Raw genomic sequence first — 23,719 nt, forward strand, 5'->3', positions numbered from 1 at the left:
TGCGCTGGGAGTGTCTTCCTTATATTTTATTTATTTACTTATTTATTTATTAGGATTTATTTACTGCCTTTTTGAAAGAATTCACTCAAGGTGGTGTACTAGACAGCAACACACTGAGCAAAGGGTTTCAGCGTATCATCAACGATGACGCCTAAATCCCTTTCCTGGTGGGTGACTCCTAACGTGGAACCTTGCATTACATACTTATAATTCGGTTTCCTCTTTCCCACATGCATCACTTTGCACTTGCTCACATGAAACGTAATCCACCATTTAGATGCCCAGTCTCCCAGTCTCGTAAGGTCCTCTTGTAGTTTTTCACAATTCTCTTGCGATTGAATAACTTTGTATCATCAGCAAATTTGATTACCTCACTAGTTACTCCCATCTCCAGATCATTTATAAATATGTTAAAAAGCAGTGGTCCTAGCACAGACCCCTGGGGAACCCCACTATCTACTCTTCTCCATGGAGAATACTGGCCATTTAACCCTACTCTCTGTTTTCTATCTTTTAACCAGTTTTTAATCCACAATAAGACAATACCTCCTGTCCTATGATTCTCCAATTTCCTCTGGAGTCTTTCATGAGGTACTTTGTCAAACACCTTTTGAAAATCCAGATACACTTTGGCTTACCTTAATCCACATGTTTATTCACCCCTTCAAAGAAATGTAATAGATCGGTGAGGCAAGATTTCCCATCACTAAATCCATGTTGGCTTTGTCTCATCAATCAATGCTTTTGAATATGCCTTGTAATTTTGTTCTTTATAATAGTCTCTACCATTTTGCCCGACACCGACGTCAGGCTCACCGTCTATAATTTCCCAGATCTTCTCTGGAACCTTTTTTAAAAATCAGCATTACATTTCCCACCCTCCAATCTTTCGGTACCATGCTTGACTTTAAAGATAAATTACATATTACTAACAATAGTTCCACAAGTTCATTTTTCAATTCTATCAGTACTCTGGGATGAATACCATCCGGTCCAGGAGATTTGCTATTCTTCAATTTGTCAAATTGTGCCATTATACAGGTTTATAGAGATTTCATTCAGTTTCTCTGACTCGTCAGCTTTGAATACCATTTCTGACACCGGTATCTCTCCGAAATCTCCCTTGGTGAAGACCAAAGCAAAGAATTCATTTAATCTCTCTGCTATGGCTTTGCCTTCCATGAGTGCCCCCTTTACCCCTCGGTCATCTAGTGGTCCAATCAATTCTTTTGCTGGCTTCTTGCTTTTAATGTATCTAAAAATATTTTACTATCTGTTTTTGCCTCCAATGCAATCTTTTTTTCAAAGTCTCTCTTTACCTTCCTTATCAGTGCTTTACATTTGACTTGTCATTCCTTATGCTGTTTCTTATTATTTTCAGTCAGATTCTTCTTCCATTTTCTGAAGGATTTTCTTTTAGCTCTATTAGCTTCCTTCACCTGTCGTTTAGTTTTCCTTCCTCCGTTTTTAATACATGGATTATATTTGGCCTGGGCTTCCAGGATGGTATTTTTGAACTGCATCTGCGCCTCATGTAAGTTTTTGACCTTCACAGTTGCCTAAGTTTTTTTTTCACCGTTCTTCTCATTTTATCATAGTCTCCTTAAGTTAAATGCTAACGTATTGGATTTCCTATGTACTTACTCCAAAGCTGATATCAAATCTGATCATATTGTGATCACTGTTATCAAGCGGCCCCAGCACCATTACCTCCTGCACCAGATCATGCACTCCACTAAGGACTAGGTCTAGAATTTTTCCTTCTCTTGTTGGCTCCTGTACCAGCTGCTTCATAAAGCAATCCCTGGTTTTGTCAAGGAATTTTACCTCCCTAGTACGTCCTGATTTTACATTTACCCAGTTAATATCGGGGTAATTGAAATCACCCATTATTATTGTGTTGCCCAGTTTGTTAGCCTTCCTAGTCTCTGATAACAGATAAATGAGCTCTGTGGTGTTCCTGCACTCTCTTGCCGCACGCCCTTTGATCATGGGTGCAGTGTAAATGCGGACGCTAGTCTGGCGCTAGTGGCCTCCAGCGCCTGCATTCACTTTTGATCATCTGGGCCTGAATGAGATGACAATATTTCATACACATGTTTTATAACTGAATATATTTTGTTTTACTGCTGCAATTTGCTTAGGCATTGCTGCTCTTTCATGTGAGAGATGGGTATTGGCAAACTGAAAATGGCCAATATTTGTTTACTACCTTTACTGTGCTGCAACAAAGGCTTCCTTCCATACCTCCAGTTAAACAAATATGTAGATACCATGCTGCCATTGTAAAATAATCTCCTTAACATATAGTGTTTTTCAAATCCCCATTGGCTAATTCTGACAGTGTATGCAAATAGCGTGGGGAGGAGTGAATGGCCTAGAACAGGGGTTCCTAGATCTGTCCTGGTGACCCCCAGCTAGTCAAGCTCTCAGGATAGTCAAATGAATATACAGGAGATAGATTTGCACATTCTGGGTCTCCGCTGTATGTGAATGAATGTTATACATAACCGTTGTGGATATCTGGGAAAACCAACTGGCTGTGGGCATCAGCAGACGTTTGTGAAGCCTTGGTATAAAATGTAATGCACGAGACCAAGGGACATTCGTAGATTTAAGTCTGTTGCACTGCAAAAACTGCTGCACTTTTGCCCTGGTTTTCCCCCTTTGATGGTCCTGGGACCCCCTGCCAACGACCCTCTCGACCCCCCCTCCCACCACCAACCCCCCGCCGCCGTCACCTACTTTTGCTGGCGGGGGACCCCAACCCCCGCCAGCCGAGGTCCTCTTCTTCCTTCGTTCTGTTTCTGAGTCTGACGTCCTGCAGGACGAAGGAAGAAGAGGACCTCGGCTGGCGGGGGGTTGGGGTCCCCCTGCTAGCAAAGGTAGGCGGCAGGAGGGGGGGTTGAGAGGGTCGTCGGCAGGCGGGGGGTCAAAGTTGTTGGTGGTGGTGGTGGCGGCATCGGGGGGGTGGCGGCAATGCGGGGAGGGGGGGTCGGCGGTGCCGGAGGGGGGGCTAAAATGCTCCCTCACCTCGTGCTCTGGACCCCCCTCCCGCCGAAGTCTGGCTACACCCCTACTGCATAGGTATTTAAATGTCTCTATCATATCTCCCCTCTCCCACCATTTTTCCAAAGTATACATATTGAGATCTGTAAGTCTGTTCCCATTTGCTTTATTAGACCACTGACCATTTTACCAGCTGCCCTCTGGATGGACTTCATCCTGTTTATACCTTTTTGAGGTGCAGTCTCCAGAATTGTACACAGTGCTCTAAATTAGTCCTCATCAGAGACTTATACAAAGGCATCATCACCTCCTTGTTCTTGCTGTACATTCCTCTCAATATGCATTCAAGCATCCTAGCTTTCACTATTGCCTTTTCTGCCACCTTAAGATCATCACTCCATCCTGTGATCTCATTTGCAGAGCAGAAACCCAAACCTTTGGGGGTGAATTATTCTCATTTTTCCCTCAGACCAGAGGTTCATCAAATTCAAACTATTTGCTTACTAGCTTCCTTTAATGCATTTTTACTGAGAACCTTTGTAGGTTATCAACAAATCTGATCATATTATATTCCCTAATTTGTAAGCGTGAGATGGTGTGGAGCAAGGCTGAAGGTGAGAGCCTCAAAGAGGATATACCATCTACCTCCCACACACAGTTAGCTCATTGTTAAAAATAGATAAAGACAGCCTGCTGCTAGCAGCCTGTTGTCTACTTGCAGTCTATTCAGACCTAGGCAAGACTATAAGCTGTCAGCATTTCAGGCCTGTTGGCACCAGGGGCCTCTTGTCTATCAAATTATGAAGCTCCTCCCAACTTTTCCCAGCATAATTATTCTTGTGGCAGCTATGTAATTTCTGTGTTATTAGCTTAAATCAGAGAAGATACTGAAAGGGGGGGGGGGGGGGCTGAATATGTAATAAAATGGCTTTTATTTGCCAGGCTGGTGTTGCTGAGAGTTCCATCTTGAACCTTATAAGTGTACTGTAGGGAAAGGAGATGGGATTTGGTATACTGCCTTTCTGTGGTTACAATCAAAACAGTTTACATATTATATACAGGTACTTATTTTGTACCTGAGGCGATGGAGGGTTAAGTGATTTGTCAAGGAGCTGTAGTGGGAATTGAACCCAGTTCTCAAGCCACTGCACTGACCACTAGGCTACTCTTCCACTCCTGACAACTTGCAAGTATTCATATATATAGGCAAGTATTTTATTTATTTATTTATTACATTTGTACCCCGCTCTTTCCCACATACAGCAGGTCCAGTGCGGCTTACATAGTAAAAGAAAGCATCTTACATGGTAAAGAATACAGTAAAAACAAGGAAATGTAGGAACAGTATTATAAATTGTGATGATCATAACTACTTACATTATGAAAGGCATTACAAAGGACATGTGAAAAGAACGTAATGAACTAGAATAGGGAAGGTAGACAAGGATATGATAGGTGAAAGGGAAGGAGAATGCATAACATGCCTTATAAAATTTCTCCCTACATACTTGTACGTGACTTGGTGTTGATATGTTCAGGAATGGGTTTTGACCTGATCACAGGTGGAGTCCTGATATACACATTGACACACACATTACACACAAATATTTACACCTGCTCCTGAGTAGGTATAAATGTCCATGGATTAATTATGACCACAGTTTCTTTAGTTTTTCTGGGGCAGTTCTATAACAACGCTTTTAACTCCTAACCTGTACTCGCTTGTTCAGAATCCTTATTTTATCATCCTCACTTTAATATTCCCTTATCTCTTGTTTGTCCTGTTTGTCTTTCCTAATTAGATTGTAAGCTCTATCGAGCAGGGACTGTCTCTTCATGTTCAAGTGTACAGCGCTGCGTACATCTAGTAGCGCTATAGAAATGATAAGTAGTAGTAGTAGCATAGCAGTGGCATAACCAGAGATGAGCTTTGGGCTCAGTCCCACCCAGCAGTAGTGCACCCTTTCTGTATCTGGTTAATATCAGTGTCCTAGTCCAGGGACGTAGCCAGACCTCAACGTTTGAGGGGTTCTGGAGCCCAAAGTGGGGGTACAGTTTGGTCCGTGTCCCTGCCGCAGCCATGGCCCCACCACGACACCACATACTTTGGCTGGCGGGGATCCCCAACCCCCGCCACCTGAAGCCTTTCTCCAGTGCTGTTCTCTGCACATTGCCTGCCCTGCTTCCCCTCACATCGTGTGCATGCTCGGTTTTGGTGAAAATGAGCATGCGTGCCCACTTCGCCCTCGCCAGCCAAATCAGGGGCCCCAGATCCAATTTGGGGGCCCAGGCTTCCAAGGCCCCCGATAGATACGCCACTGTCCTAGGCAGACCTCAAATTTTGGCTGGGCTGACAGGCAAAATAGGTGGGCTCAATGTCTTCTCTGCAGCCTCCCCCCGCACACAACTTACAATATTACATACCTGAACGGGTGAGGATCTCTAAGGCCCACCTGCTGAAGACCTCCTTGGTGACCCTCGGAATTCCCACCAGTGCAGTTTGCACTCAGTGGCAGTTTTCCAGAGCCGCCCACCCCGGCACCCAGAACGTGCTCAGTTTTTGCCCATGTGCTGAATGCTGGTGTAGGGCAGCCATAGGAAAGCTGATTCTAACTGCTGTGGAGGGAATTCTTAATTCACCAGTCAACAGGAGCCATTCATTTCAACGGGGGCTATTAACTAACAATGCATGTTAGGGCATTTTGATAACTATACCCCTAGGATAGTTCACTGGCTCCATCTTATTCTCAGGAGGATCCTGGTTTTAGCACACTACTACCCTAGCTGAGATAAAATTTAACCACCTCTCTGACCTCATGTGCAACTTCTAAATTAATCACCTTACTTTCTAACTCTTCTTACTCTCTTACCTATCTATATGTTCCATCTTTGCTTATACCCTTCACTATCAATTACATTATTACCTATTGTGTCGACTTTGTATTGTTATTTGAATATTTTTACTACTCAAATTGTCTGTTGCTCATGTTTGATCTATTCTTACTGTAAACTGCCTTTAGTGAATTCCTTCAAAAAGGCAGTAAATAAATCCTAATAAATAAATAAAATACATATGCCTCCATTTCTCAGAAAACCTCAGGAGCACTGAACTATAAGTCCAGACATCTGATGGGTAAAACCAGGACTGGATCAGTCTGCCCTGAAACATGAAACCAACTGGCCACCACAGATCTTAAGTCTGACTGTGGTATGAATGGCACCCGGAGCAGTTATGCATGTGTTTGTTCCTAGTAGCCTCGCCCTGGATTCCCTGAGAATGTGAGAAGATGGAGAGTTCTATTTTTAAATGATGGCAGCGGCAGCTCAGCTCCTCTGATGATGTGGAGAGCTATGGGAGTCATATGAGCCTTTGCATATTTCCTTTCAGAAGAGCGAGGTGTAAGGCGGGGGGGGGGGGGTGGGGGGGGGGATGAGGAGTGGCAGAACCTTGCTTCAGTGTTGCCAGGCTCCTGTAGTGTTTTTGCACTCATTTGCCTTGCATCCTTCTTGAATGGTACAGTATCTAACAGAATCTACATAGCGGGAGCTGCATAATGCCTGCCAGGATTTTTTGGGATTTTGTGTGAACAGCTGCTGGAATGCCTGAAGAAACAGGTAGGTTTAGGGGGCATGAGGAGTGACAGAACCTTGCTTCAGTGTTGCCAGGCTCCTGTAGTGTTTTTGCACTCATTTGCCTTGCATCCTTCTTGAATGGTACAGTATCTAACAGAATCTACATAGCGGGAGCTGCATAATGCCTGCCAGGATTTTTTGGGATTTTGTGTGAACACTGCTGCTGGAATGCCTGAAGAAACAGGTAGATGTAGGAATTAGAGACCTGGACCTCCCTTTGCAAAATGTGCATAAGAATTGGTGAAATAGCATAAGAAAGCAGTATTTAAAGACATTTCTGCATGTAAAAAAAAAAAGGGATTTAGGTGTAAAAACGGGGCTTTTGATTTTTGAAAACTGCCCAACACATAAGCAGGTAAGTGTACACACCTAGCAGGATTGCATTCCCCGTGGTGAGATTGGGACAGAGAGAGTACTTAGAGATGCTTACTTACATGGATTTCATGGGAAAAAATATTTATGTAAATGATAGGTGCAAACTAGTGCTTGTATTTTGCTTGAGTCAGCCTTAAATGGAAAAGATTTCCTTTTGAAAACTGATGTAGAGTCCTTAAGCAGAAAGTGCCTGCAGATTTTTTAGATTCATGCTTCTTTTTTTTTAAAAAGACTCCTGTAGTGATTGCCATATGCAAAAGGAGGAGAAAATATCATATTATTGCATTAAGAAGATTGGATTTCAGCTTGTAATGGAATGAATTGGTTACTGCATTATAAAAAGGCTTAGGGCTGCTGCAATGTAATTATGAGTATTAAGTAATTTGCTTTAAATTTGCTATCTAAAAATAAAACAGTATTTGGTGGACTTTTGAAAAGTTGAGGACTTTTTCCAGTCAGGCACCCCTTTTCAACCCCCTTGGCAATATAATGTTTTTCAGTTATATACAGTACTACATTAAAAACAGAATTTATTTGGTACTAGCAACACATTTATTTGTAAAAGAAGCTAAACTGCTTACATTCATATTGTTTTAAATATTTCATATTCAGCAGCATTCTTCAGAATACTCTCTCCCCTCCGCCCTTCGGTAGGATACCAGCTTGCATGCCACAGAACATGGTAGGGGGTTCTCAGTAAGAGAAGCAGAAGCTTCAGAGCCCACAGGGTTAAGACCCAGACACCACACAAGAAAAAATAGAGGGAATGATACTAATTTATTCAGTCAACTTTGAAAGTTTAACCATATAAATCACCATTTTTAAATTTGGGGGGGGGGGGCAGGAAATGGATAATGTTTGTCTGGACAGCTCAAACATCTGTCCAAAGTTATCTAATTAAAGACAGGAGGAGTTGGAGGGAGGCTGGGGACAGGTTGAATTTTTCAACCGGTAGTCCTTTCCAATTAAACTTTACCAGTTGACCCAGATCATATTAATTAAGAGGATATCTATTTAACTTTGCCTATATGCCAAAGTGCCAACTTAAATCTATCATTTGTCTGAATATCTGGTTAAAGTAAACCTCACAGCTTGCTAAATTATACAGCTTACTAAAACAGTTAGATGAGTGGTGTTTAGTTGAGAGAAAGCAGTTCTTGTGTGCTATACCCAGAGCAAAACACTATCTAAGACGCAATAATTTGGAGTCACAGAATCTGCAGCATGAGAGCAGGGCCACTGAGAGACAGAGCTGGGCTTGTGGCAGGGCCTCTGTAGTCACAGCCCCTCCCCCATCTTGCCCCCTCCACCCTACTCAGGCCGCTACCGCCGTCCCCCGCCCCCTTATCTTCCTGTGTCTGCTCCTCCCTTGGTATGTTACTCTCCTGCTTCTGTGTGTTGGGACCCAGTTTATCACAACACAGGTTTATAAGTCTGGCAGACCTCCTTCTAACTCCAGCAAGTACTAAGAGGCAGATGCACTAAAGCTAAATGAGCCTTTAATGACTCTCCAACGAGGAAAATTTGATCCGTTGCATGCATCAAAGGGCTTTTACCGAGGAAGCCAGCAGCTAACGAAAACGGAATGGAGATGAGCAATTAGTGTGAAAACCCCATTGAAACGACATGCACTAACCTTTTCCGATTGCCTTTACGCAGGAAAAAGGCAGGAAATCTAACGAGAGGTCTGGACCACTCGTTAGGACAGCTCTGTGCCAGGAAAAATCATTAAGTGAAAAAATAAACTTTGAGCCAATCCCAGCGCATTAGCAGAGCTAAAAGCGCTGTGATTGGTCCAAAGGACGTCAGAAAACACATAAATAAATAAAAATAAAAAAAGGATCGGGAGGGGGCAAGGGCGCTCATCAGGAGCGTCCTGTACGGACGGCCTTGCCCCCCCCCCCCCCGCTGCTCCCCACTTTCCGCCGCTCCCCCCACCCCGAAAAAGCAAAATTCAAGCAGCCCCTGCCCCCTCCCTTCCTCACTACTCTCTCACCTCAGCTCCGCCTCCCGACATCCTCCGTTTTGTGCCCCGCCCCTTTTGGGGTCGTCGCCGCCATTCCCCTCCTCCATCGGGCCCCCTCCCTCTTACCGGGCCCGTGCAGCGCCTCTCTCCTCTGTCCGAAGGCGCTGCACGGGCAAGAAGAAAGCTGATGCCTGCCTTCGCCCAGCTTCGATGGCGCGTCTTTCTCCTGCTGGGCCCGCCCCTGTCTGACGTCGGAGGATGTCGGGAGGCGGAGCTGAGGTGAGAGAGTAGTGAGGAAGGGAGGGGGGCAGGGGCTGCTTGAATTTTGCTTTTTCGGGGTGGGGGGAGCGGCGGAAAGTGGGGAGCAGCGGGGGGGGGGGGGGCAAGGCCGTCCGTACAGGACGCTCCTGATGAGCGCCCTTGCCCCCTCCGGACCCTTTTTTTTAAATTTTTGTTTTGATTTGGGAGCCATGTGCTTGTGATTTGACTGTGTTTTGACTGTTTGTGGCATGCGCAGAGCAGCTAACATAACGCTTGGCTGCTCTGCGCATGATTTGGGGGCCGATTAACGATGTGTATTGTGATTCTTTGATACATTGTACGTTTCAATACCGATCTCAGCATGTGTGACTTTTTTTTTTGGTGCATTTTTCGTTATTTTAAAATCGTTAGGGACTTTAACGATTTAGATTTTTTTACGTTTGGTTGCTGCATCTGCCTCTAAGTCCGCTTTCAAACCACACAAGTGTGATACTAATTTAAGGCTGCCAGTTGGATCCAGATTTGCTAGACACGGTTGATCCAGTCTGAGGTTTACCCCATTGCATGGTGGGACATAGTCTTGCTTTTCTTAGTGAATATTCAATCTAATAATGGTGCAAGTTACTCCTACCCCAGTTGACCTGACAAATTGAAATTTATGGAGGAAAAAGACTTCAGATGCTCAGCCAGCTGTCTTGTATTTTCAACTACTTATGCGTGACAAACTGCCTCATTAGTCTTCAGAAATCTTCCTTTTTAATCATTTTTATGTTACTCATTTTTTCTTAATTTCTGTTTTTCTTTTTTTCAAACAATTTTTTTTTTAGTGATGCATGTATATTGTCCAACTTCAGGAAAATAGCAACACAAGGACATTTATCTTGATATCAGTATGGCTCTCTTTGGTTTATAGAAATGATAAGTAGATAGATAGTACTCAACGGAGCGCTTCTGTTTCACGGTACACTTCTTTAGGAGTCAAACCGCCATCCATCGCATTAATGTGTCCACATAATGTTCTCCAGTTTTCTTCTAAGCAAGTTTACTGTTAATTGATCAAGTTTTCTTAGGGAATGCAATGGAGAAATCTCAACTACAAGTCCCTGCATGCAACAGGGTAAACCCAGGACTGGATCAACCCTGTCCTGCGAATCTGGATCCAGTTGACAGCATTAAACTAACTTCCCTCTTGTTGGGGGAGGGGAGTCAGGCCTACAAACAGGAATAGGCAGATTCCTGCAGTGTAAGCTAAGACATCAATGCTGTGATCACACGCTTGCTGTGAATCCTATAGAGGAATATATTGAAGTTCTCAGACTAGTGGGATTTACATAGGAGCAGGAAATATATTATTATTTTATAATGTACCGGGTAGTTAGCATTGGTGGGAAGTTTTGTAGCTGTTAACGAGATGACACCAAAATTTAATATTAAACTTTAAATGAATATTTAAGAGTATGATGTCCAGCTATGTGTTTTTACAGGATCATTCTTGGAGGGGGTGGGGTGTCATAATTATTGCTTTACTAATCCAAATCTTGGGTGGGGGGCAGTAAGAATCTGAGCTCTGATTCTTTTAAGAACCTATTAATGCCTTTTTGCCAGCTGATTATAGGGGCATCCATCACTTCTCTAGTTCCCTCCTCACACTCTGCAATCCAATCCCAGTTGACAGAAGGGTCCAGGGAGGGCAGGTGTAGGCTGGGCCAGGCCCTACTTATGGAAAGGGTGGGGATTTGGGGGTGAGGGCTTTGGGAGGAGGGGGTTTCATAACAAAATGCCCCTGCATCAAAGCTGGGGGGCATTGGGCTAGGAGGCATGGGGCCCACTGGTCTACCAGGCAGCGTAGGTCCCTCTGGGAAAGGATGTCCAGGGGGATCTCTGAACTGGGTCGGTGATCCCCTTAATTTTGTGCTGCAATTGCAGCACAAATCGGCCCATTTTTCTTCTGAGTCAGCTCAAGAAAAATGACCTACAAAGCCTTTTTTACACCCTTGTTTTCAGTATTTGTTTTGATTAATGAGTTACTTCGCATGGTTTTGCATTTTCAAGCAAAGTGGACTTTGCCCCAAAAGGTTAATCTTCCAAAGTGTACTTTTGTGAAGTAACTTCGGGGCCCTTTTACCAAGCTGCACTAAAAAGTGGCCTGTGCTGTTTTTAGTGTGTGGGGTTTCTGCACACTGAGGCCACTTTTAGTGCATCCATAAAATGGCTGCAATTAAGAATTATCCATTATTGGCCATGCACTAACAGGGGCGTAGCTACTTGAGGCCACGGGGGCCTGGGCCCCCATAGATTTGGCCCTCAACCCCCCCCCCCCCCCCCGCCGACGACCCTCATTCCACCGCCAACCCGCCGTCACCTACCTTTGCTGGCGGGGGACCACAACCCCCGCCAGCTGAGGTCCTCTTCTTCCTTCGTTCTGTTTCTGTGAGTCTGATGTCCTGCACACATCAGACTCAGAAGCAGAACAAAGGAAGAAAAGGACCTCTGCTGGCGGGGGTTGGGGTCCCCGGCAGAAAAGGTAGGCGGTGGTGGGGAGGGTTGGCGGCGGGAGGGGGGTCGAGAGGGTCGGCGGCGGGGGGGGGGGGGGGTTCGGCAGCGCCAGGGGGGACTAAATTGTGCCTCCTCACCTCGGGCTCTGGACCCCTCCCGCCGAAGTCTGGCCCCTGGCACAGAGCACTTCTACTCTCCACCTCCAAACACACCGCTTGTGGTAAAAAATAAAATCTATTTTTTTAGTGTGTGGGAAGCACATGCCAATTCCAAAACTATCACGAGACACCTAAGCGTGTCCCAAGGCAGTGCCATTTAAGCTTGCGGTAAGCACACTCTAGCGCTTACTGCAGCTTTATAGAATGGCATAGAAGATTCATATGCGCCAGAAATGAATTGAATGGAAAGCAGAAGCATACAACCTGTGGAAATATAAAGAAAACAGAGAAGAGACATATCAAAGTACGATATTTACCCCCAAATTCTATGTATTATGCCTTAATTTCTGCATAGATATCAAAGCATATTCTACAACAATGCATATAACTTAATTGGTTAACTAGCTAATCAGCACTTTTAATTGGATGTTAACAAGCAATTAGCACAAATTGGCATTAGGATGTACGCACATAACCTATAACATGGTGCGTGTAAATTCCAAGTCACATAGTTGAAAAGGGGGCATAGTTGTGGTTGTGAAATGGGCTGGTCCTTTCTGAGCACTCTACCAAAACCCTCATCCACACCCTTGTCACCTCTCGTTTAGACTACTGCAATCTGCTTCTTGCTGGCCTCCCACTTAGTCACCTCTCTCCTCTCCAATCGGTTCAAAACTCTGCTGCCCGTCTCGTCTTCCGCCAGGGTCGCTTTACTCATACTACCCCTTTCCTCAAGTCGCTTCACTGGCTCCCTATCCGTTTTCGCATCCTGTTCAAACTTCTTCTACTAACCTATAAATGTACTCACTCTGCTGCTCCCCAGTATCTTTCCACACTCATCCTACCCTACACCCCTTCCTGTGCACTCCGCTCCATGGATAAATCCTTTTTATCTGTTCCCTTCTCCACTACTGCCAACTCCAGACTTCGCGCCTTCTGTCTTGCTGCACCCTACGCCTGGAATAAACTTCATGAGCCCCTACATCTTGCCCCATCCTTGGCCACCTTTAAATCTAGACTGAAAGCCCACCTATTTAACATTGCTTTTGACTCGTAACCACTTGTAACCACTCGCCTCCACCTACCCTCCTCTCCTCCTTCCTGTACACATTAATTGATTTGATTTGCTTACTTTTTTTTTGTCTATTAGATTGTAAGCTCTTTGAGCAGGGACTGTCTTTCTTCTATGTTTGTGCAGCGCTGCGTACGCCTTGTAGCGCTATAGAAATGCTAAATAGTAGTAGTAGTAGTAGGGGAGTTGGGGGAGGGGGGCACCTTGAGGAGAGAGTTCAATGTGGTGAACAGAAGTCGAGGGTTAGAGCAAGAGAGTTGGTCAGTTGGATATAATAATCCTGTTTGGCGCATAAAAGAGCAGATTGGAAGGAGGTCAGCATGAACTTAAAGTGTAAGAAATCAGCAAGGGCCCGAGATTTCTGCCAGAGGCGTTCGGCGGAGCGGGTACAGGAATGTAGGTAACGGATATTAGAAGTCAGCCAAGGTTGGGGTTTTGTACGCCTTATAGGGCGGGTCATCAAAGGTGCAAGAGTGTCTAAGGCAGAGGATAGAGTATTGTTGTAAGAAACAGCCTCGTTGACAGACGTGGATGGTGCCACAGTAGAGAGGAGGTTTGAAACATGGGAGGATAGAAATGAAGGGTCGATATCGTGAAGATTCCTAGATAAATTAGATAAGATAGGACGGGACTGGGAGGGAGGAGATTTAAGGGTGAAAGTTATAAGATGGTGATCAGAGAGGGGAAGATCAGAGGCAAGGAAACTAGAGGGTGAACAGTTGGAGGAGAAGATGAGATCAAGACAGTGACCATTTTGATGAGTGGGGGAGGTGGAGCATAGTTGGAGATTAAAGGAGGATGTTAAAGTGAGTAACTTGGAAATAAGTAACTTGGAAATATAAGAGTTAGAAGGATCATTAGCAGGAATATTAAAGTCACCAAGGATGAGAGAGGGGGAGGAAGGATCATGGAAGAAGGCAAGCCAGGCATCAAAGTCACTGAGAAAGGATGAAAGGGACTTATCAGGGGGACGATAAATGACCGCTATTCGAAGAGACAGAGGAGAGAAAAGGCGGATAGAGTGGACTTCAAAGGAGGAAAAACAGTGAGATTGAGGTGGAAGAAGGGGTTGAAATCTGGAGGAGGGAGATAGAAGTAGTCCAACACCGCCCCCGCGACTAGCAGGGCGAGGAGTATGTGAAAAAAGATAACCGCCATGGCAGAGGGCTGCGACTGAAGCAGAGTCATCAGGGCAGAGCCAGGTTTCTGTTATGGCGAGCAGATGGATGTGACACGAGATAAAGAGGTCCTGGATATAGGGGAGTTTGTTACAGATACAGCGGGCATTCCATAGGGCGCAAGAGAAGGGCAGAGAAGAGGAGGGGAGTAGAGGAATAGAGATGAGGTTAGAGAGGTCGCGGTGAGATCTGTAGAGTTGGGATAATAGTTGGTGAGGAGGGCCAGGATTGGGATTGATGTCACCGGCTGAGAGTAAGAGAAGGAGTAAAAGAGAGCGGAGGAGAGTAGGAGAGGTTTGGCCACGAAGGCGTCGAAGGCGAGAGGTATTTAGGTGGAATGGGGAAGGCAAAATGTAGGGAAGAAAGAGACGGAGATTAAAAGCCAAGAGGGAGGAAGAGGGTAGGAGAGAAGGTGAGGTGATGAAGTCGATGGATGGGCAGTGAGTTCCTGTAGCGGAGAGAGGTAGGGGGTGAGGGAAAAGATTAGGAAAGGACAAGGCTAGGAAGAGAATGTTAATAGGGGCCATAAACGACTGAGGTACTTTAGCAACTGGGAAGAAGATTAGATGTAAAGAGAAAAATGCCCCACCTAGAGCAGAGGCCCTGAGTGGATCGGAGTGGACCTGGGTGTCACCCCGGAGAAGGCTGTAAGGATATGCAGATGAGCTGCAATTCCTGGGTGTTTCTAAAATCTATGTGCATTATTATAGAATGCATCCACTCTGCGTCTAATTTAGGTGTCAGGATTTATGCCAAGTAAAACATGGCCTAAATGGACGTGACCAAATTTGGTCATGTGGAGAGGTGCTCGGCGTATTCTATATACCTAATGAAAATTTAAGCCTATTCTATAAAATGTAGGCATACTTTAGAGAATATGCCTAGGTGTATTTTTTTTTTTACTGTGCAGATTTTTCAGGTGCCATATATAGAATCTAGCCTTTAGGGCCCTCAAGTTTCAACTGAATATTTTGAATTTTTTTCCTATTACTTTTGGTGATCTTGATCCTTTGAGGTACTTGTCCATCAGAGACATCGCTATGTGCAGTGAGTTTATTTTTCCTTCTATCTGTTTTGTCCAAGGAGGTTGTCTTTCTCTTTTTTCTTCTTGCCATACATCCTTGTTGGTAGGATTCTCTCAGTAAAGATTTCTGCTGCACAATTTTGTATCCATTTTATCTTCTATGATATCTAAAGATAGTTTCTTTATGCAGATTATTGCCTTGTTGGCTTTACTTATCATGTTTTTATGATTTATCTTTTTTTATTAAAGACAAGTTATCCTGTAAGACATAAAAATACTAAGCGATAGTTATACACTCAGATTTGTAAGTCCATATCATAACAGGAGTAAAGAACATCAACCATGTCCACAACTTAATACAGATGTTAATAAATTCCCCTACCTCCCCAAACAGCCCCCTACCACCCTTCTCTTCCCCCCTCCCCCCCCAATTTACCAAATTCCCTCCCTCCCTTTACAAACCCTTCCCCTCCCTTTTCTTATGCATTGCCTGGGAACTATCATATGTTCAGCAACCTACTCCTGGCTGCTGGGGTCAGTGTGTCTAGCAATGGGTGCCAAGTATCTAGAAACCGCAGACCAGGTCCAGAGTTAAAGTCATGCACCCCCATCCTTTCGACTCTCAACAGCAGGATCATACGAGTCCGCCACTGGGAATAGGATGGGTAAACGTAGGATACCCACTCCGACAGTATCACTTATCATGTTTTTAACTTTGGTATCAAGTTTAAGAGGTAGTCTTTCCCTTTCTTGGGCCCTCCACCCTGCCCAGAGCTGAATCCCTAACTCTGTCTCCTGTTCTTTCTTTTGACTTCTCTTCCCTCTGCTTCCTGGTCTGTGGTACATTATTCGTATCCTTCTTCATTTGCTCCACCTGTTTTCTTCTTTCTGCTCCTATCTTTTCTTTCTTCCTGCTGTGCTGCACCCTTATCTATTATAGCTATCTCATCAGCTACTTCTTCTAATTCCTCCGGCTGCTTTGACACTTTTCTGCTTTGGCTGTGTTGGTCCCTTTGTTCTGAGGCTCCTTAGCTGTTGCAGTTGTCAGTGGTCTTGCTCTCCTGTCCAGATCTGTTCTCTTTCTGCATCATCAGTCAGCAGTTTTAAGATGTCTTCCGTAACGTCCAGTCAGGGATCTGAACTTTGCATCAATTGCCTTTTGCAGTTTTTCCTCTGATATTATTTGCTCTTTGTTCCATTTTTTGTGCACTTCTTTGCATCATATTGTATGTATTTGTAGTTCATTTTTAATTCTTTTTGAGCTTATTACTATCTTACTTGCTTGTTTGGTTATTATTTAATGTGCATGTTTTGTTGATACTTAACTCGGAATTGTAGATGATGTGAATTAGAAATTCTCAAATAAATACCCTCTATTTCTCTATAAATACCCTCAAATACAAGGCCTGTGGTAATCGTAGCAGTTCATTTCCTCCTTTTTATCATCGGGGGTCCCTTTGATTGTTTTCAGTCTTTTTAACTTTTCCATTCACTTCTGTGATAATCTCCTGCTAAGTTCACCATGGCCGACTGGTGCACCAGGTATGTCTTCTCCTATTGCTACTACCCTCTTTAACCATAGTGAGTAAGCTACACATGGGTACCTTTTATTCTGTGCAGCATGGGCCAGTATGGATCCTTTTGTTTCCTTCCATTGTAGTGTTGCTTTGCTGAGATGTTTGATCATCACCACCTGAAGGTATTCAGAACGATTTGTGGAGAATTACTTGATTACTGGCAAGAGCAAATATTAATTAGACGTGCTAAGCCCATACAAAAATATGTGATACAGCAGATGGAAGGAGCATCACGGCAGAAATTAAGGGGCTCTTTTACTAAGGCGCATAAGTGCCTATGCATGTACAGCGCACGTCAAATTAGAACTAGCGCCCGTCTACCACATGCCCCAGGTGGTAATTCTAATTTTTACACGTGTCCGATATGTGTGGCAGAAAATATTTTTTATTTTCTACCGCATGGCGCTAACCGGGTGGTAATTTGCATTCTACGCACACTGACGATTACCACGTGGTTAACGCATGAGACCTTACCGCTAAGTCAATGGGTGGCGGTAAGGTCTCAGGCCCAAAATGGACACGCGCCAATTTTTATTTTGCCGCACATCCAGTCACGCTGAGAAATGGACCTGCGTGCATCCAATACACGTGCCTACACCAGTGCAGGCCATTTTTCGGCACGCCTTAGTAAAAGGACCCCTAAATGAATGGATATCCAGCAGCAGTTATAAAAACTGATTTGGTTGCCAGTTTTCATCAAAGTATTTTCTTGCTTATGTATCCATTTAAACTGGGGCAGAAAGGAGACAGGTTTATCTGAATGATGCAAAAGACAGAATAGAAGGCTCTCATTGCTGCCTCATGAAATTCTGTACACTCCATTCACTTGGGATCAGTAATGTTGTTACCATCCTAAAACAATGTTTTTCAGTGCAGAATGAATGCAGGGGCAGTGTTTTATTATACTATATTTTAAATAAATAAATAAGAAACAGATCAAAGGCTTCCTTCTCCTCATTTGAATAAACAGCATTAGTAATAATAATCCTTGACATGCCAGAATCACTAACAGCCCTTTCCTGTAAAAGTATTTAAAATATCTGAGGCACATTTTGATCTCTTGGCTTTATTTACAAAGATGAAGTCCTTGCCTTCTCTGTCAGTTCCCAAGACTCAAGCCAAGAAAGTAGTTTGTGTTTGAAAATCCTGGCACCACATCCTCTGTGTGCCAGTACCTCATGTCCCATCTTCAACAGTTTATTTAAAACTCAATATACCACTTGGCCTCATCGGATCAAGGTGGTTCACAATAACACAGAGGGGCATAATTGAACGGCGCCGGCCATCTATATGGCCGACGCCATAAAGAGCTGTCCCCGACCATATTATCGAAAAAGATGGCCGGACATCTTTTGTTTCGATAATATGGTTAGGGCCGGCCAAATGTCAGAGATGGCCGGGTTTGAGATGGCCGGCATCGGTTTTCGCTGATAATGGAAACTGAAGCCGGCCATCTCAAACCCGGCCAAATCCAAGGCATTTGGTCGTGGGAGGAGCCAGCATTTGTAGTGCACTAGCCCCCTTCACATGCCAGGACACCAACTGGGCACCCTAGGGGGCACTGCAGTGGACTTCAAAAATTGCTCCCAGGTGCATACCTCCCTTACCTTGGGTGCTGAGCCCACCAAATCCCCCCCAAAACCCACTCTGCACAACTCTACACCATTACCATAGCCCTAAGGGGTGAAGGGGGGCACCTACATGTGGGTACAGTGGGTTTTGGGGGAGGTTTGGAGGGCTCCCATTTACCACCACAAGTGTAACAGGTAGGGGGGGATGGGCCTGGGTCCACCTGCCTGAAGTGCACTGCACCCACAAAAAACTGCTCCAGGGACCTGCATACTGCTGTCAGGGAGCTGGGTATGACATTTAAGGCTGGCATAGAGGCTGGCAAACAATGTTTTTTTATTTTTTATTTTTTTGGTGGGAGGGGGTTGGTGACCACTGGGAGAGTAAGGGGAGGTGATCCCTGATTCCCTCTGGTGGTCATCTGGTCAATTGGGGCACTTTTTTGAGGCTTGGTCCTAAAAATAAATGGACCAAGTGAAGCCGGCCAAGTGCTTGTCAGAGCCAGCCATCTTTTTTCCATTATTGGCTGAAGCCGGCCATCTCATAACCACACCCCTGCCCCGCCTTCCATACCCTTCTGAAACGCCCCTTTAACTTTGGCCAGCTCTGCGACGGAAAGCAGTTGGAGCCGGCCAAAATCGGCTTTCCATTATACCGATTTGGCCGGGTTCATGAGATGGTCGGCCATCTCCCGATTTGTGTCGGAAGATGGCTGGCGATTTCTTTCGAAAATAAGCTGGATAGTAACATTGTAAATGACGACAGATAATAAAAACACAAAAATTTGCAGAAAGGAATTCCATTATTGCCAATAGGACAGACCCAACACATACAAATTCTCACTGTTTGTCACATCATGTAGGCATGCACTCAGTTTTCTAAGCGTATAACGCTTCAGCGTTTTAATGTTTTTGTCATTTATACACTTTGTGGAACAGACTAAACCACTACAACCCCGGGGAAGGCATTTAGGCAAAACACGGCCGTATAGGGTCTTTTTGGTCAGTTTACTTTGGCAAATAAACCCTCGGATGCTCTTACTTCATGTTTGCCTTGGTTTTTTGGAACATTTGTGAAAGCTGCAAGGACACCCTCTTTTCCTGTTTGAATTCTATATCTATGCAACTGCATTTACATGCCACTTAATGCATTCATATAGTGGGGTGGAGGAGTGGTCTAGTGGTTAGAGCACCAATCTTGACATCCAGAGGTGCCCATTTCAAATCCCACAGCTGCTCCTTGTGATCTTGGGCAAGTCATTTAACATTTATTGCCTCAGGTACAAACTTAGAATGTGAGCCCTCCAGGGACAGGAAAATGCCCGGTTTACCTGTGTGTATCCAACCTTGAGCTACTACTGAAAAAGGTGTGAGCAAAAATATAATATATAGAATTTCATGGGTAAGTAAACAGTTATACCAACTCAATGACTCCTACTGCTGTATGGAAAAAATGGAATGATCAGATGGCCATACAATGTGACCACTCTTGATAATATTGAAAATTTAAAGGGGGGGGGGGAAGCCTCAAAGTGCTTAGGATCAGCGCGATCTCACAAGCATCAATCTATCCTGGTGACCAATCACTCGGTCTTATAAGGATCTATGCCTCATCATAGGCCAAAAAAACCACCCCAGAATTCTCAATAAAGAGCTGAACAAAATGGAGCACTTATGAGGTAAAGCCGTGGGGACCTTGTTCGTCTACCATAACTTATAACCTCAATTCTAATTGTCTATATCCCGATATAGGTTATCGCTTCATGTCTGCCAACAGGTATATAATCAAAAAAGAATAAGTTCAAATGATGACTTAGCTTCTTGATTAGTGTTCCGTCCAGATGGTTGCCACAGCCTTCTCTTCCTTGACCGACGTTGGCCAGCATTTCGCTATACTAGCTGCTAATTCTAGCTGCATCAGAGTCCACGTAGGAAGACGGGTGGCACAGCTGTGGAAAGATTCAACATGTAACTGTCATCACGTAATGCTCCAAGTCTGCACAAGAAATCACACTTCTTACATAAGCGCCATTTTCTAAAATCAGTGTTGCCAGCTAACCGGACTGGGGAAACCGCTGTTTATGTAAGAAGCTTCTGCCATGGTACCCAGGACTTCCCACTCGGTGCTACGGGTCTCGGTGGAGGTGGGCTACCAAAGACCAGAATTTTCTCCACTGAATTACTACTACTACTACTATTTGACATTTCTAAAGCGCTACTAGGGTTACGCAGCGCTGTACAATTTAACATAGAAGGACAGTCCCTGCTCAAAGGAGCTTACAATCTAAAGGACATCTAAAGCATCACGGCAGAGAATCGGCATGGAATTGCTATTCAGCTAACATAGCCAGCGCATTTATAACGCAGGAGCCCTTAGTGCCTCCTAAATAGGAGGAAGTAAGAACCTGTATTTAAAAAAAAAAAAATTAATGGCAACTCGCTAATGCTAACACGGCCAGAAATTCAACAAATGGAAAAATCTCTTTTTTGCCTCATTAGAAATGACTTTTATTACTTCTTAGTCCTGCCCTCATGGGCTGGGCTACAATGTGATTCTCTCATCAGGCTGTCAATATCAGCTCTGTTTCCTTATTGACCCCCAGATAATCCTCTCACCTCCAGCCCTCTGCTAGAGCCCATTTTTGGTGGGGAGGTCCCAACCATATACTCCTCAGAGAACTCTTCACTCAACTTTGGAACACCATCCTTGTATCCCCTCAGTTTTTCAATCACAGTTTGCCTCTACTACACATAGTGCATTCTTTTTCCTTTTACCAATTTTATGGCACATTCTCCCTCTCTCAATCCATGGTGGATTGTCATTCTCTAAACTTAAGACAGCACTGAAGACACATTTGTTTTCTCTCTTGTTTTCCCTGAAGTGGTGGCCGTGAAGAGATTGGCAATGGTTGTATGGCTAGTCATTCTTCACTTTTCTCTCTTCTCGCCTCTCTCTGTTTTTCCTTTATATTTTAGTTACTATCCTATTTAATATTGTAGTTCACTTTCTTTTTTTCCATTGATTAGTATGTAAAGCATTTTTGCTGTCCACGGCCGACATAAAACTCAAATATTCAGTATCGAGCCCAGAAGCATAGCCAGGTTGAGAGCGCGGGGGGAGTGGAGAGCGGACTGTTGACAGCACGTATTTTAAACACGACAGACCTTATGAAAAATAGATGATGGTGCCGTCGGAAGTCCGTATGGGGGAGCGGCCACTCCCCTGGCAACTCACCTAGCTACATCTGTGGCTGCACCATTTTCCAGTGACAAGCACTGAATATCTAGGATTTTTAACGACTAAAAAGTTAACCAGTTATGCTGGTATTTAGCACTAACCAGTTAACGTTTTAGCAGTTAAAGGTAGAACCACTAAACTTCTCCGGTTAGGCACTAAATATTGGCGCCTAACTGGATAAGTCGCGTGATATAGCCGGTTATGCGCTAACCAACAATATTCAGTGGAAATAAATGTTTATCTCCTGCTGAATATTAACATTTATTTATTAGCATTTATTTTCTGCCTTTTTGAAGGAATTCACTCGAGGCAGTGTACAGTAGGCACCAATATGCTATTTAACCATCAGCAGCCTTGTCTGGCTGGTTAAATAGCTTTAAATATTGGGGGGGATGGTTTATAAAATGTACACATGTAACTTTTGGTTTTTTTTCTAAAAAATGAAAGCCCCTGCGCCCCTCACCCCCCCACCCCCCAACAATGGCTCTCTTTCTCTTCCCCTCCCCCCAGCTCATGGCAAGAAATCAAGGACAGCTTTGGAGTTGTCCTAAATTTGGCCGCTTAGCTATGCGGGTGCTGGCACTGAATATTACCAGCACCTGCATAACCCTGGGCTCCTCCCTAACACCATCTCCATACTGCCCCGACCTGCCCCCTTTTTTTGGTGGCAGAGGTGATATTAAGTGGCATTGCCCGCTTTAGTGCCATTGAATATCAGGAGTAGGTGGCGACAAACGATTTAAATGGGCAGGAGCCTCTCCTATCCACTTAAATCGCTTTGAATATTGGCCTCTATAAAATTATCCTGTGGGCATGGAGGAGTTTTCTTGTTCGAACATTCATGGCCAGATGCACTAAACCTAACGAGCCAGCAATGTGGTTTTTAAACTAGTTCTATCCGGTTTAGTGAGCAAGGAGTTAAATGCAGCATGCACAAAAGGGATCTCTCCTATCACGGTAGTAGCTAATGAAAATGGAATGCAAAGCTATTATAATGAGCTAATTACTATACAAATGTGTTAGCAAGGCAATGCACAGCCGTTTTCCAACCGGATGCACAGAAGCAAACCCTAACTTCAGTGCTGAAATCTTAACGCGAGGTCTGGAGCTATCGGTCTTGACAGTTCCACAGCCACCTTTGCCACTCTGCAGGAGGACAAGGACATTGGAGAAGAGGAGACACGACGGAGCAGGGAAGGCAGTGAAGTGTTTGGAGCTCGGAGGGATAAAAATGCCTGCTAAAGACTGTCTTCCACATGTGTGTAGCAAGCATTTCTGTTTGCTGCCCCTCAAACACATCAGTTAAAAAAAAAAAAGTTTTGCATGTCTCAGCTACAAATCCCCCTCCAGAGCTCTCTTGCGTGTTCCGCCTCCTCGTGTTCCAGCAGCCAATCACAGTGAGTTCAGCTACAAATGCTACAAATCCCCCACTCCAGAGCTCTCCTGCTTTTTCCGCCTCCTCGTGTTCCAGCAGCCAATCACAGCGTGTTTAGCTTCTCTGATGTCAGCTAAACTCGCTTGTGATTGGCTGACAGCAGGATCTTCTCATAGTAACTGGAGGAGTGATTTGCTGCCTCGTCTGTTTGCTGTATGCTGCTCGGCACAGTTTTCAAGAACAAAGAAGGAAAAAAGAAGTTTTATACGGCTTTCATATACGCAGCTTCTGTGCCTGTATGAAAGACGCTCTGAGCATGCGCAGATCAGCTGCGCTTAGCGATTGGCTGATCTGCGCATACTCAGCTGACCGACTGGCTTCCCCCCCAAAGAAGGAAATTGCATTCAAATGAGCTAATAGTGAGCAGCTCATTTGCATGTGATTTCCTTTATGCATGCCCAGCTTTTTCAAAATCGGTTCGCAGCAACGAGGATCGCTAAGGTAAGAGCTTTTTGCGGGTGTTTTAGTGCATCTGGCCCTCAGTTTTTCAAGATATTTAAAAGGCCAATCTACAATTCCAGCGCTGTGTGAAAGTGCTGGAATTTCAGCCGATTAATGATTTTTGACATGCTAGACTGGACACACATCGCTCTAGAATGGTCTGGATTGAAGGGGTCCATCTTTGGAACACTCTCCCTTACGTGATCAGAAGTATACGCTCAGTTTTACAGTTTAGGAAGCAACTTAAGAGTTTTTATTTGCACAGGTTTATGGTCTCTGATTATATCA

At 44.4% G+C, this 23,719-nt stretch overlaps 1 protein-coding gene across 1 annotated transcript in view; it reads left to right on the plus strand.

The window, feature by feature from the left end:
- The first annotated feature begins 6,688 nt into the window (after positions 1 to 6,688).
- The window catches only part of ABLIM2 (actin binding LIM protein family member 2), a 309,478-nt gene continuing 292,447 nt past the window's right edge, over positions 6,689 to 23,719 (plus strand). The window contains 1 exon segment of the mRNA XM_030191153.1: positions 6,689 to 6,826. Coding sequence (XP_030047013.1) covers positions 6,811 to 6,826 — 16 coding nt within the window. The 5' untranslated portion in view covers positions 6,689 to 6,810.

This window comes from Microcaecilia unicolor, chromosome 2 (genome assembly GCF_901765095.1).
Source record: "Microcaecilia unicolor chromosome 2, aMicUni1.1, whole genome shotgun sequence".
Classification (NCBI taxonomy): domain Eukaryota; kingdom Metazoa; phylum Chordata; class Amphibia; order Gymnophiona; family Siphonopidae; genus Microcaecilia; species Microcaecilia unicolor.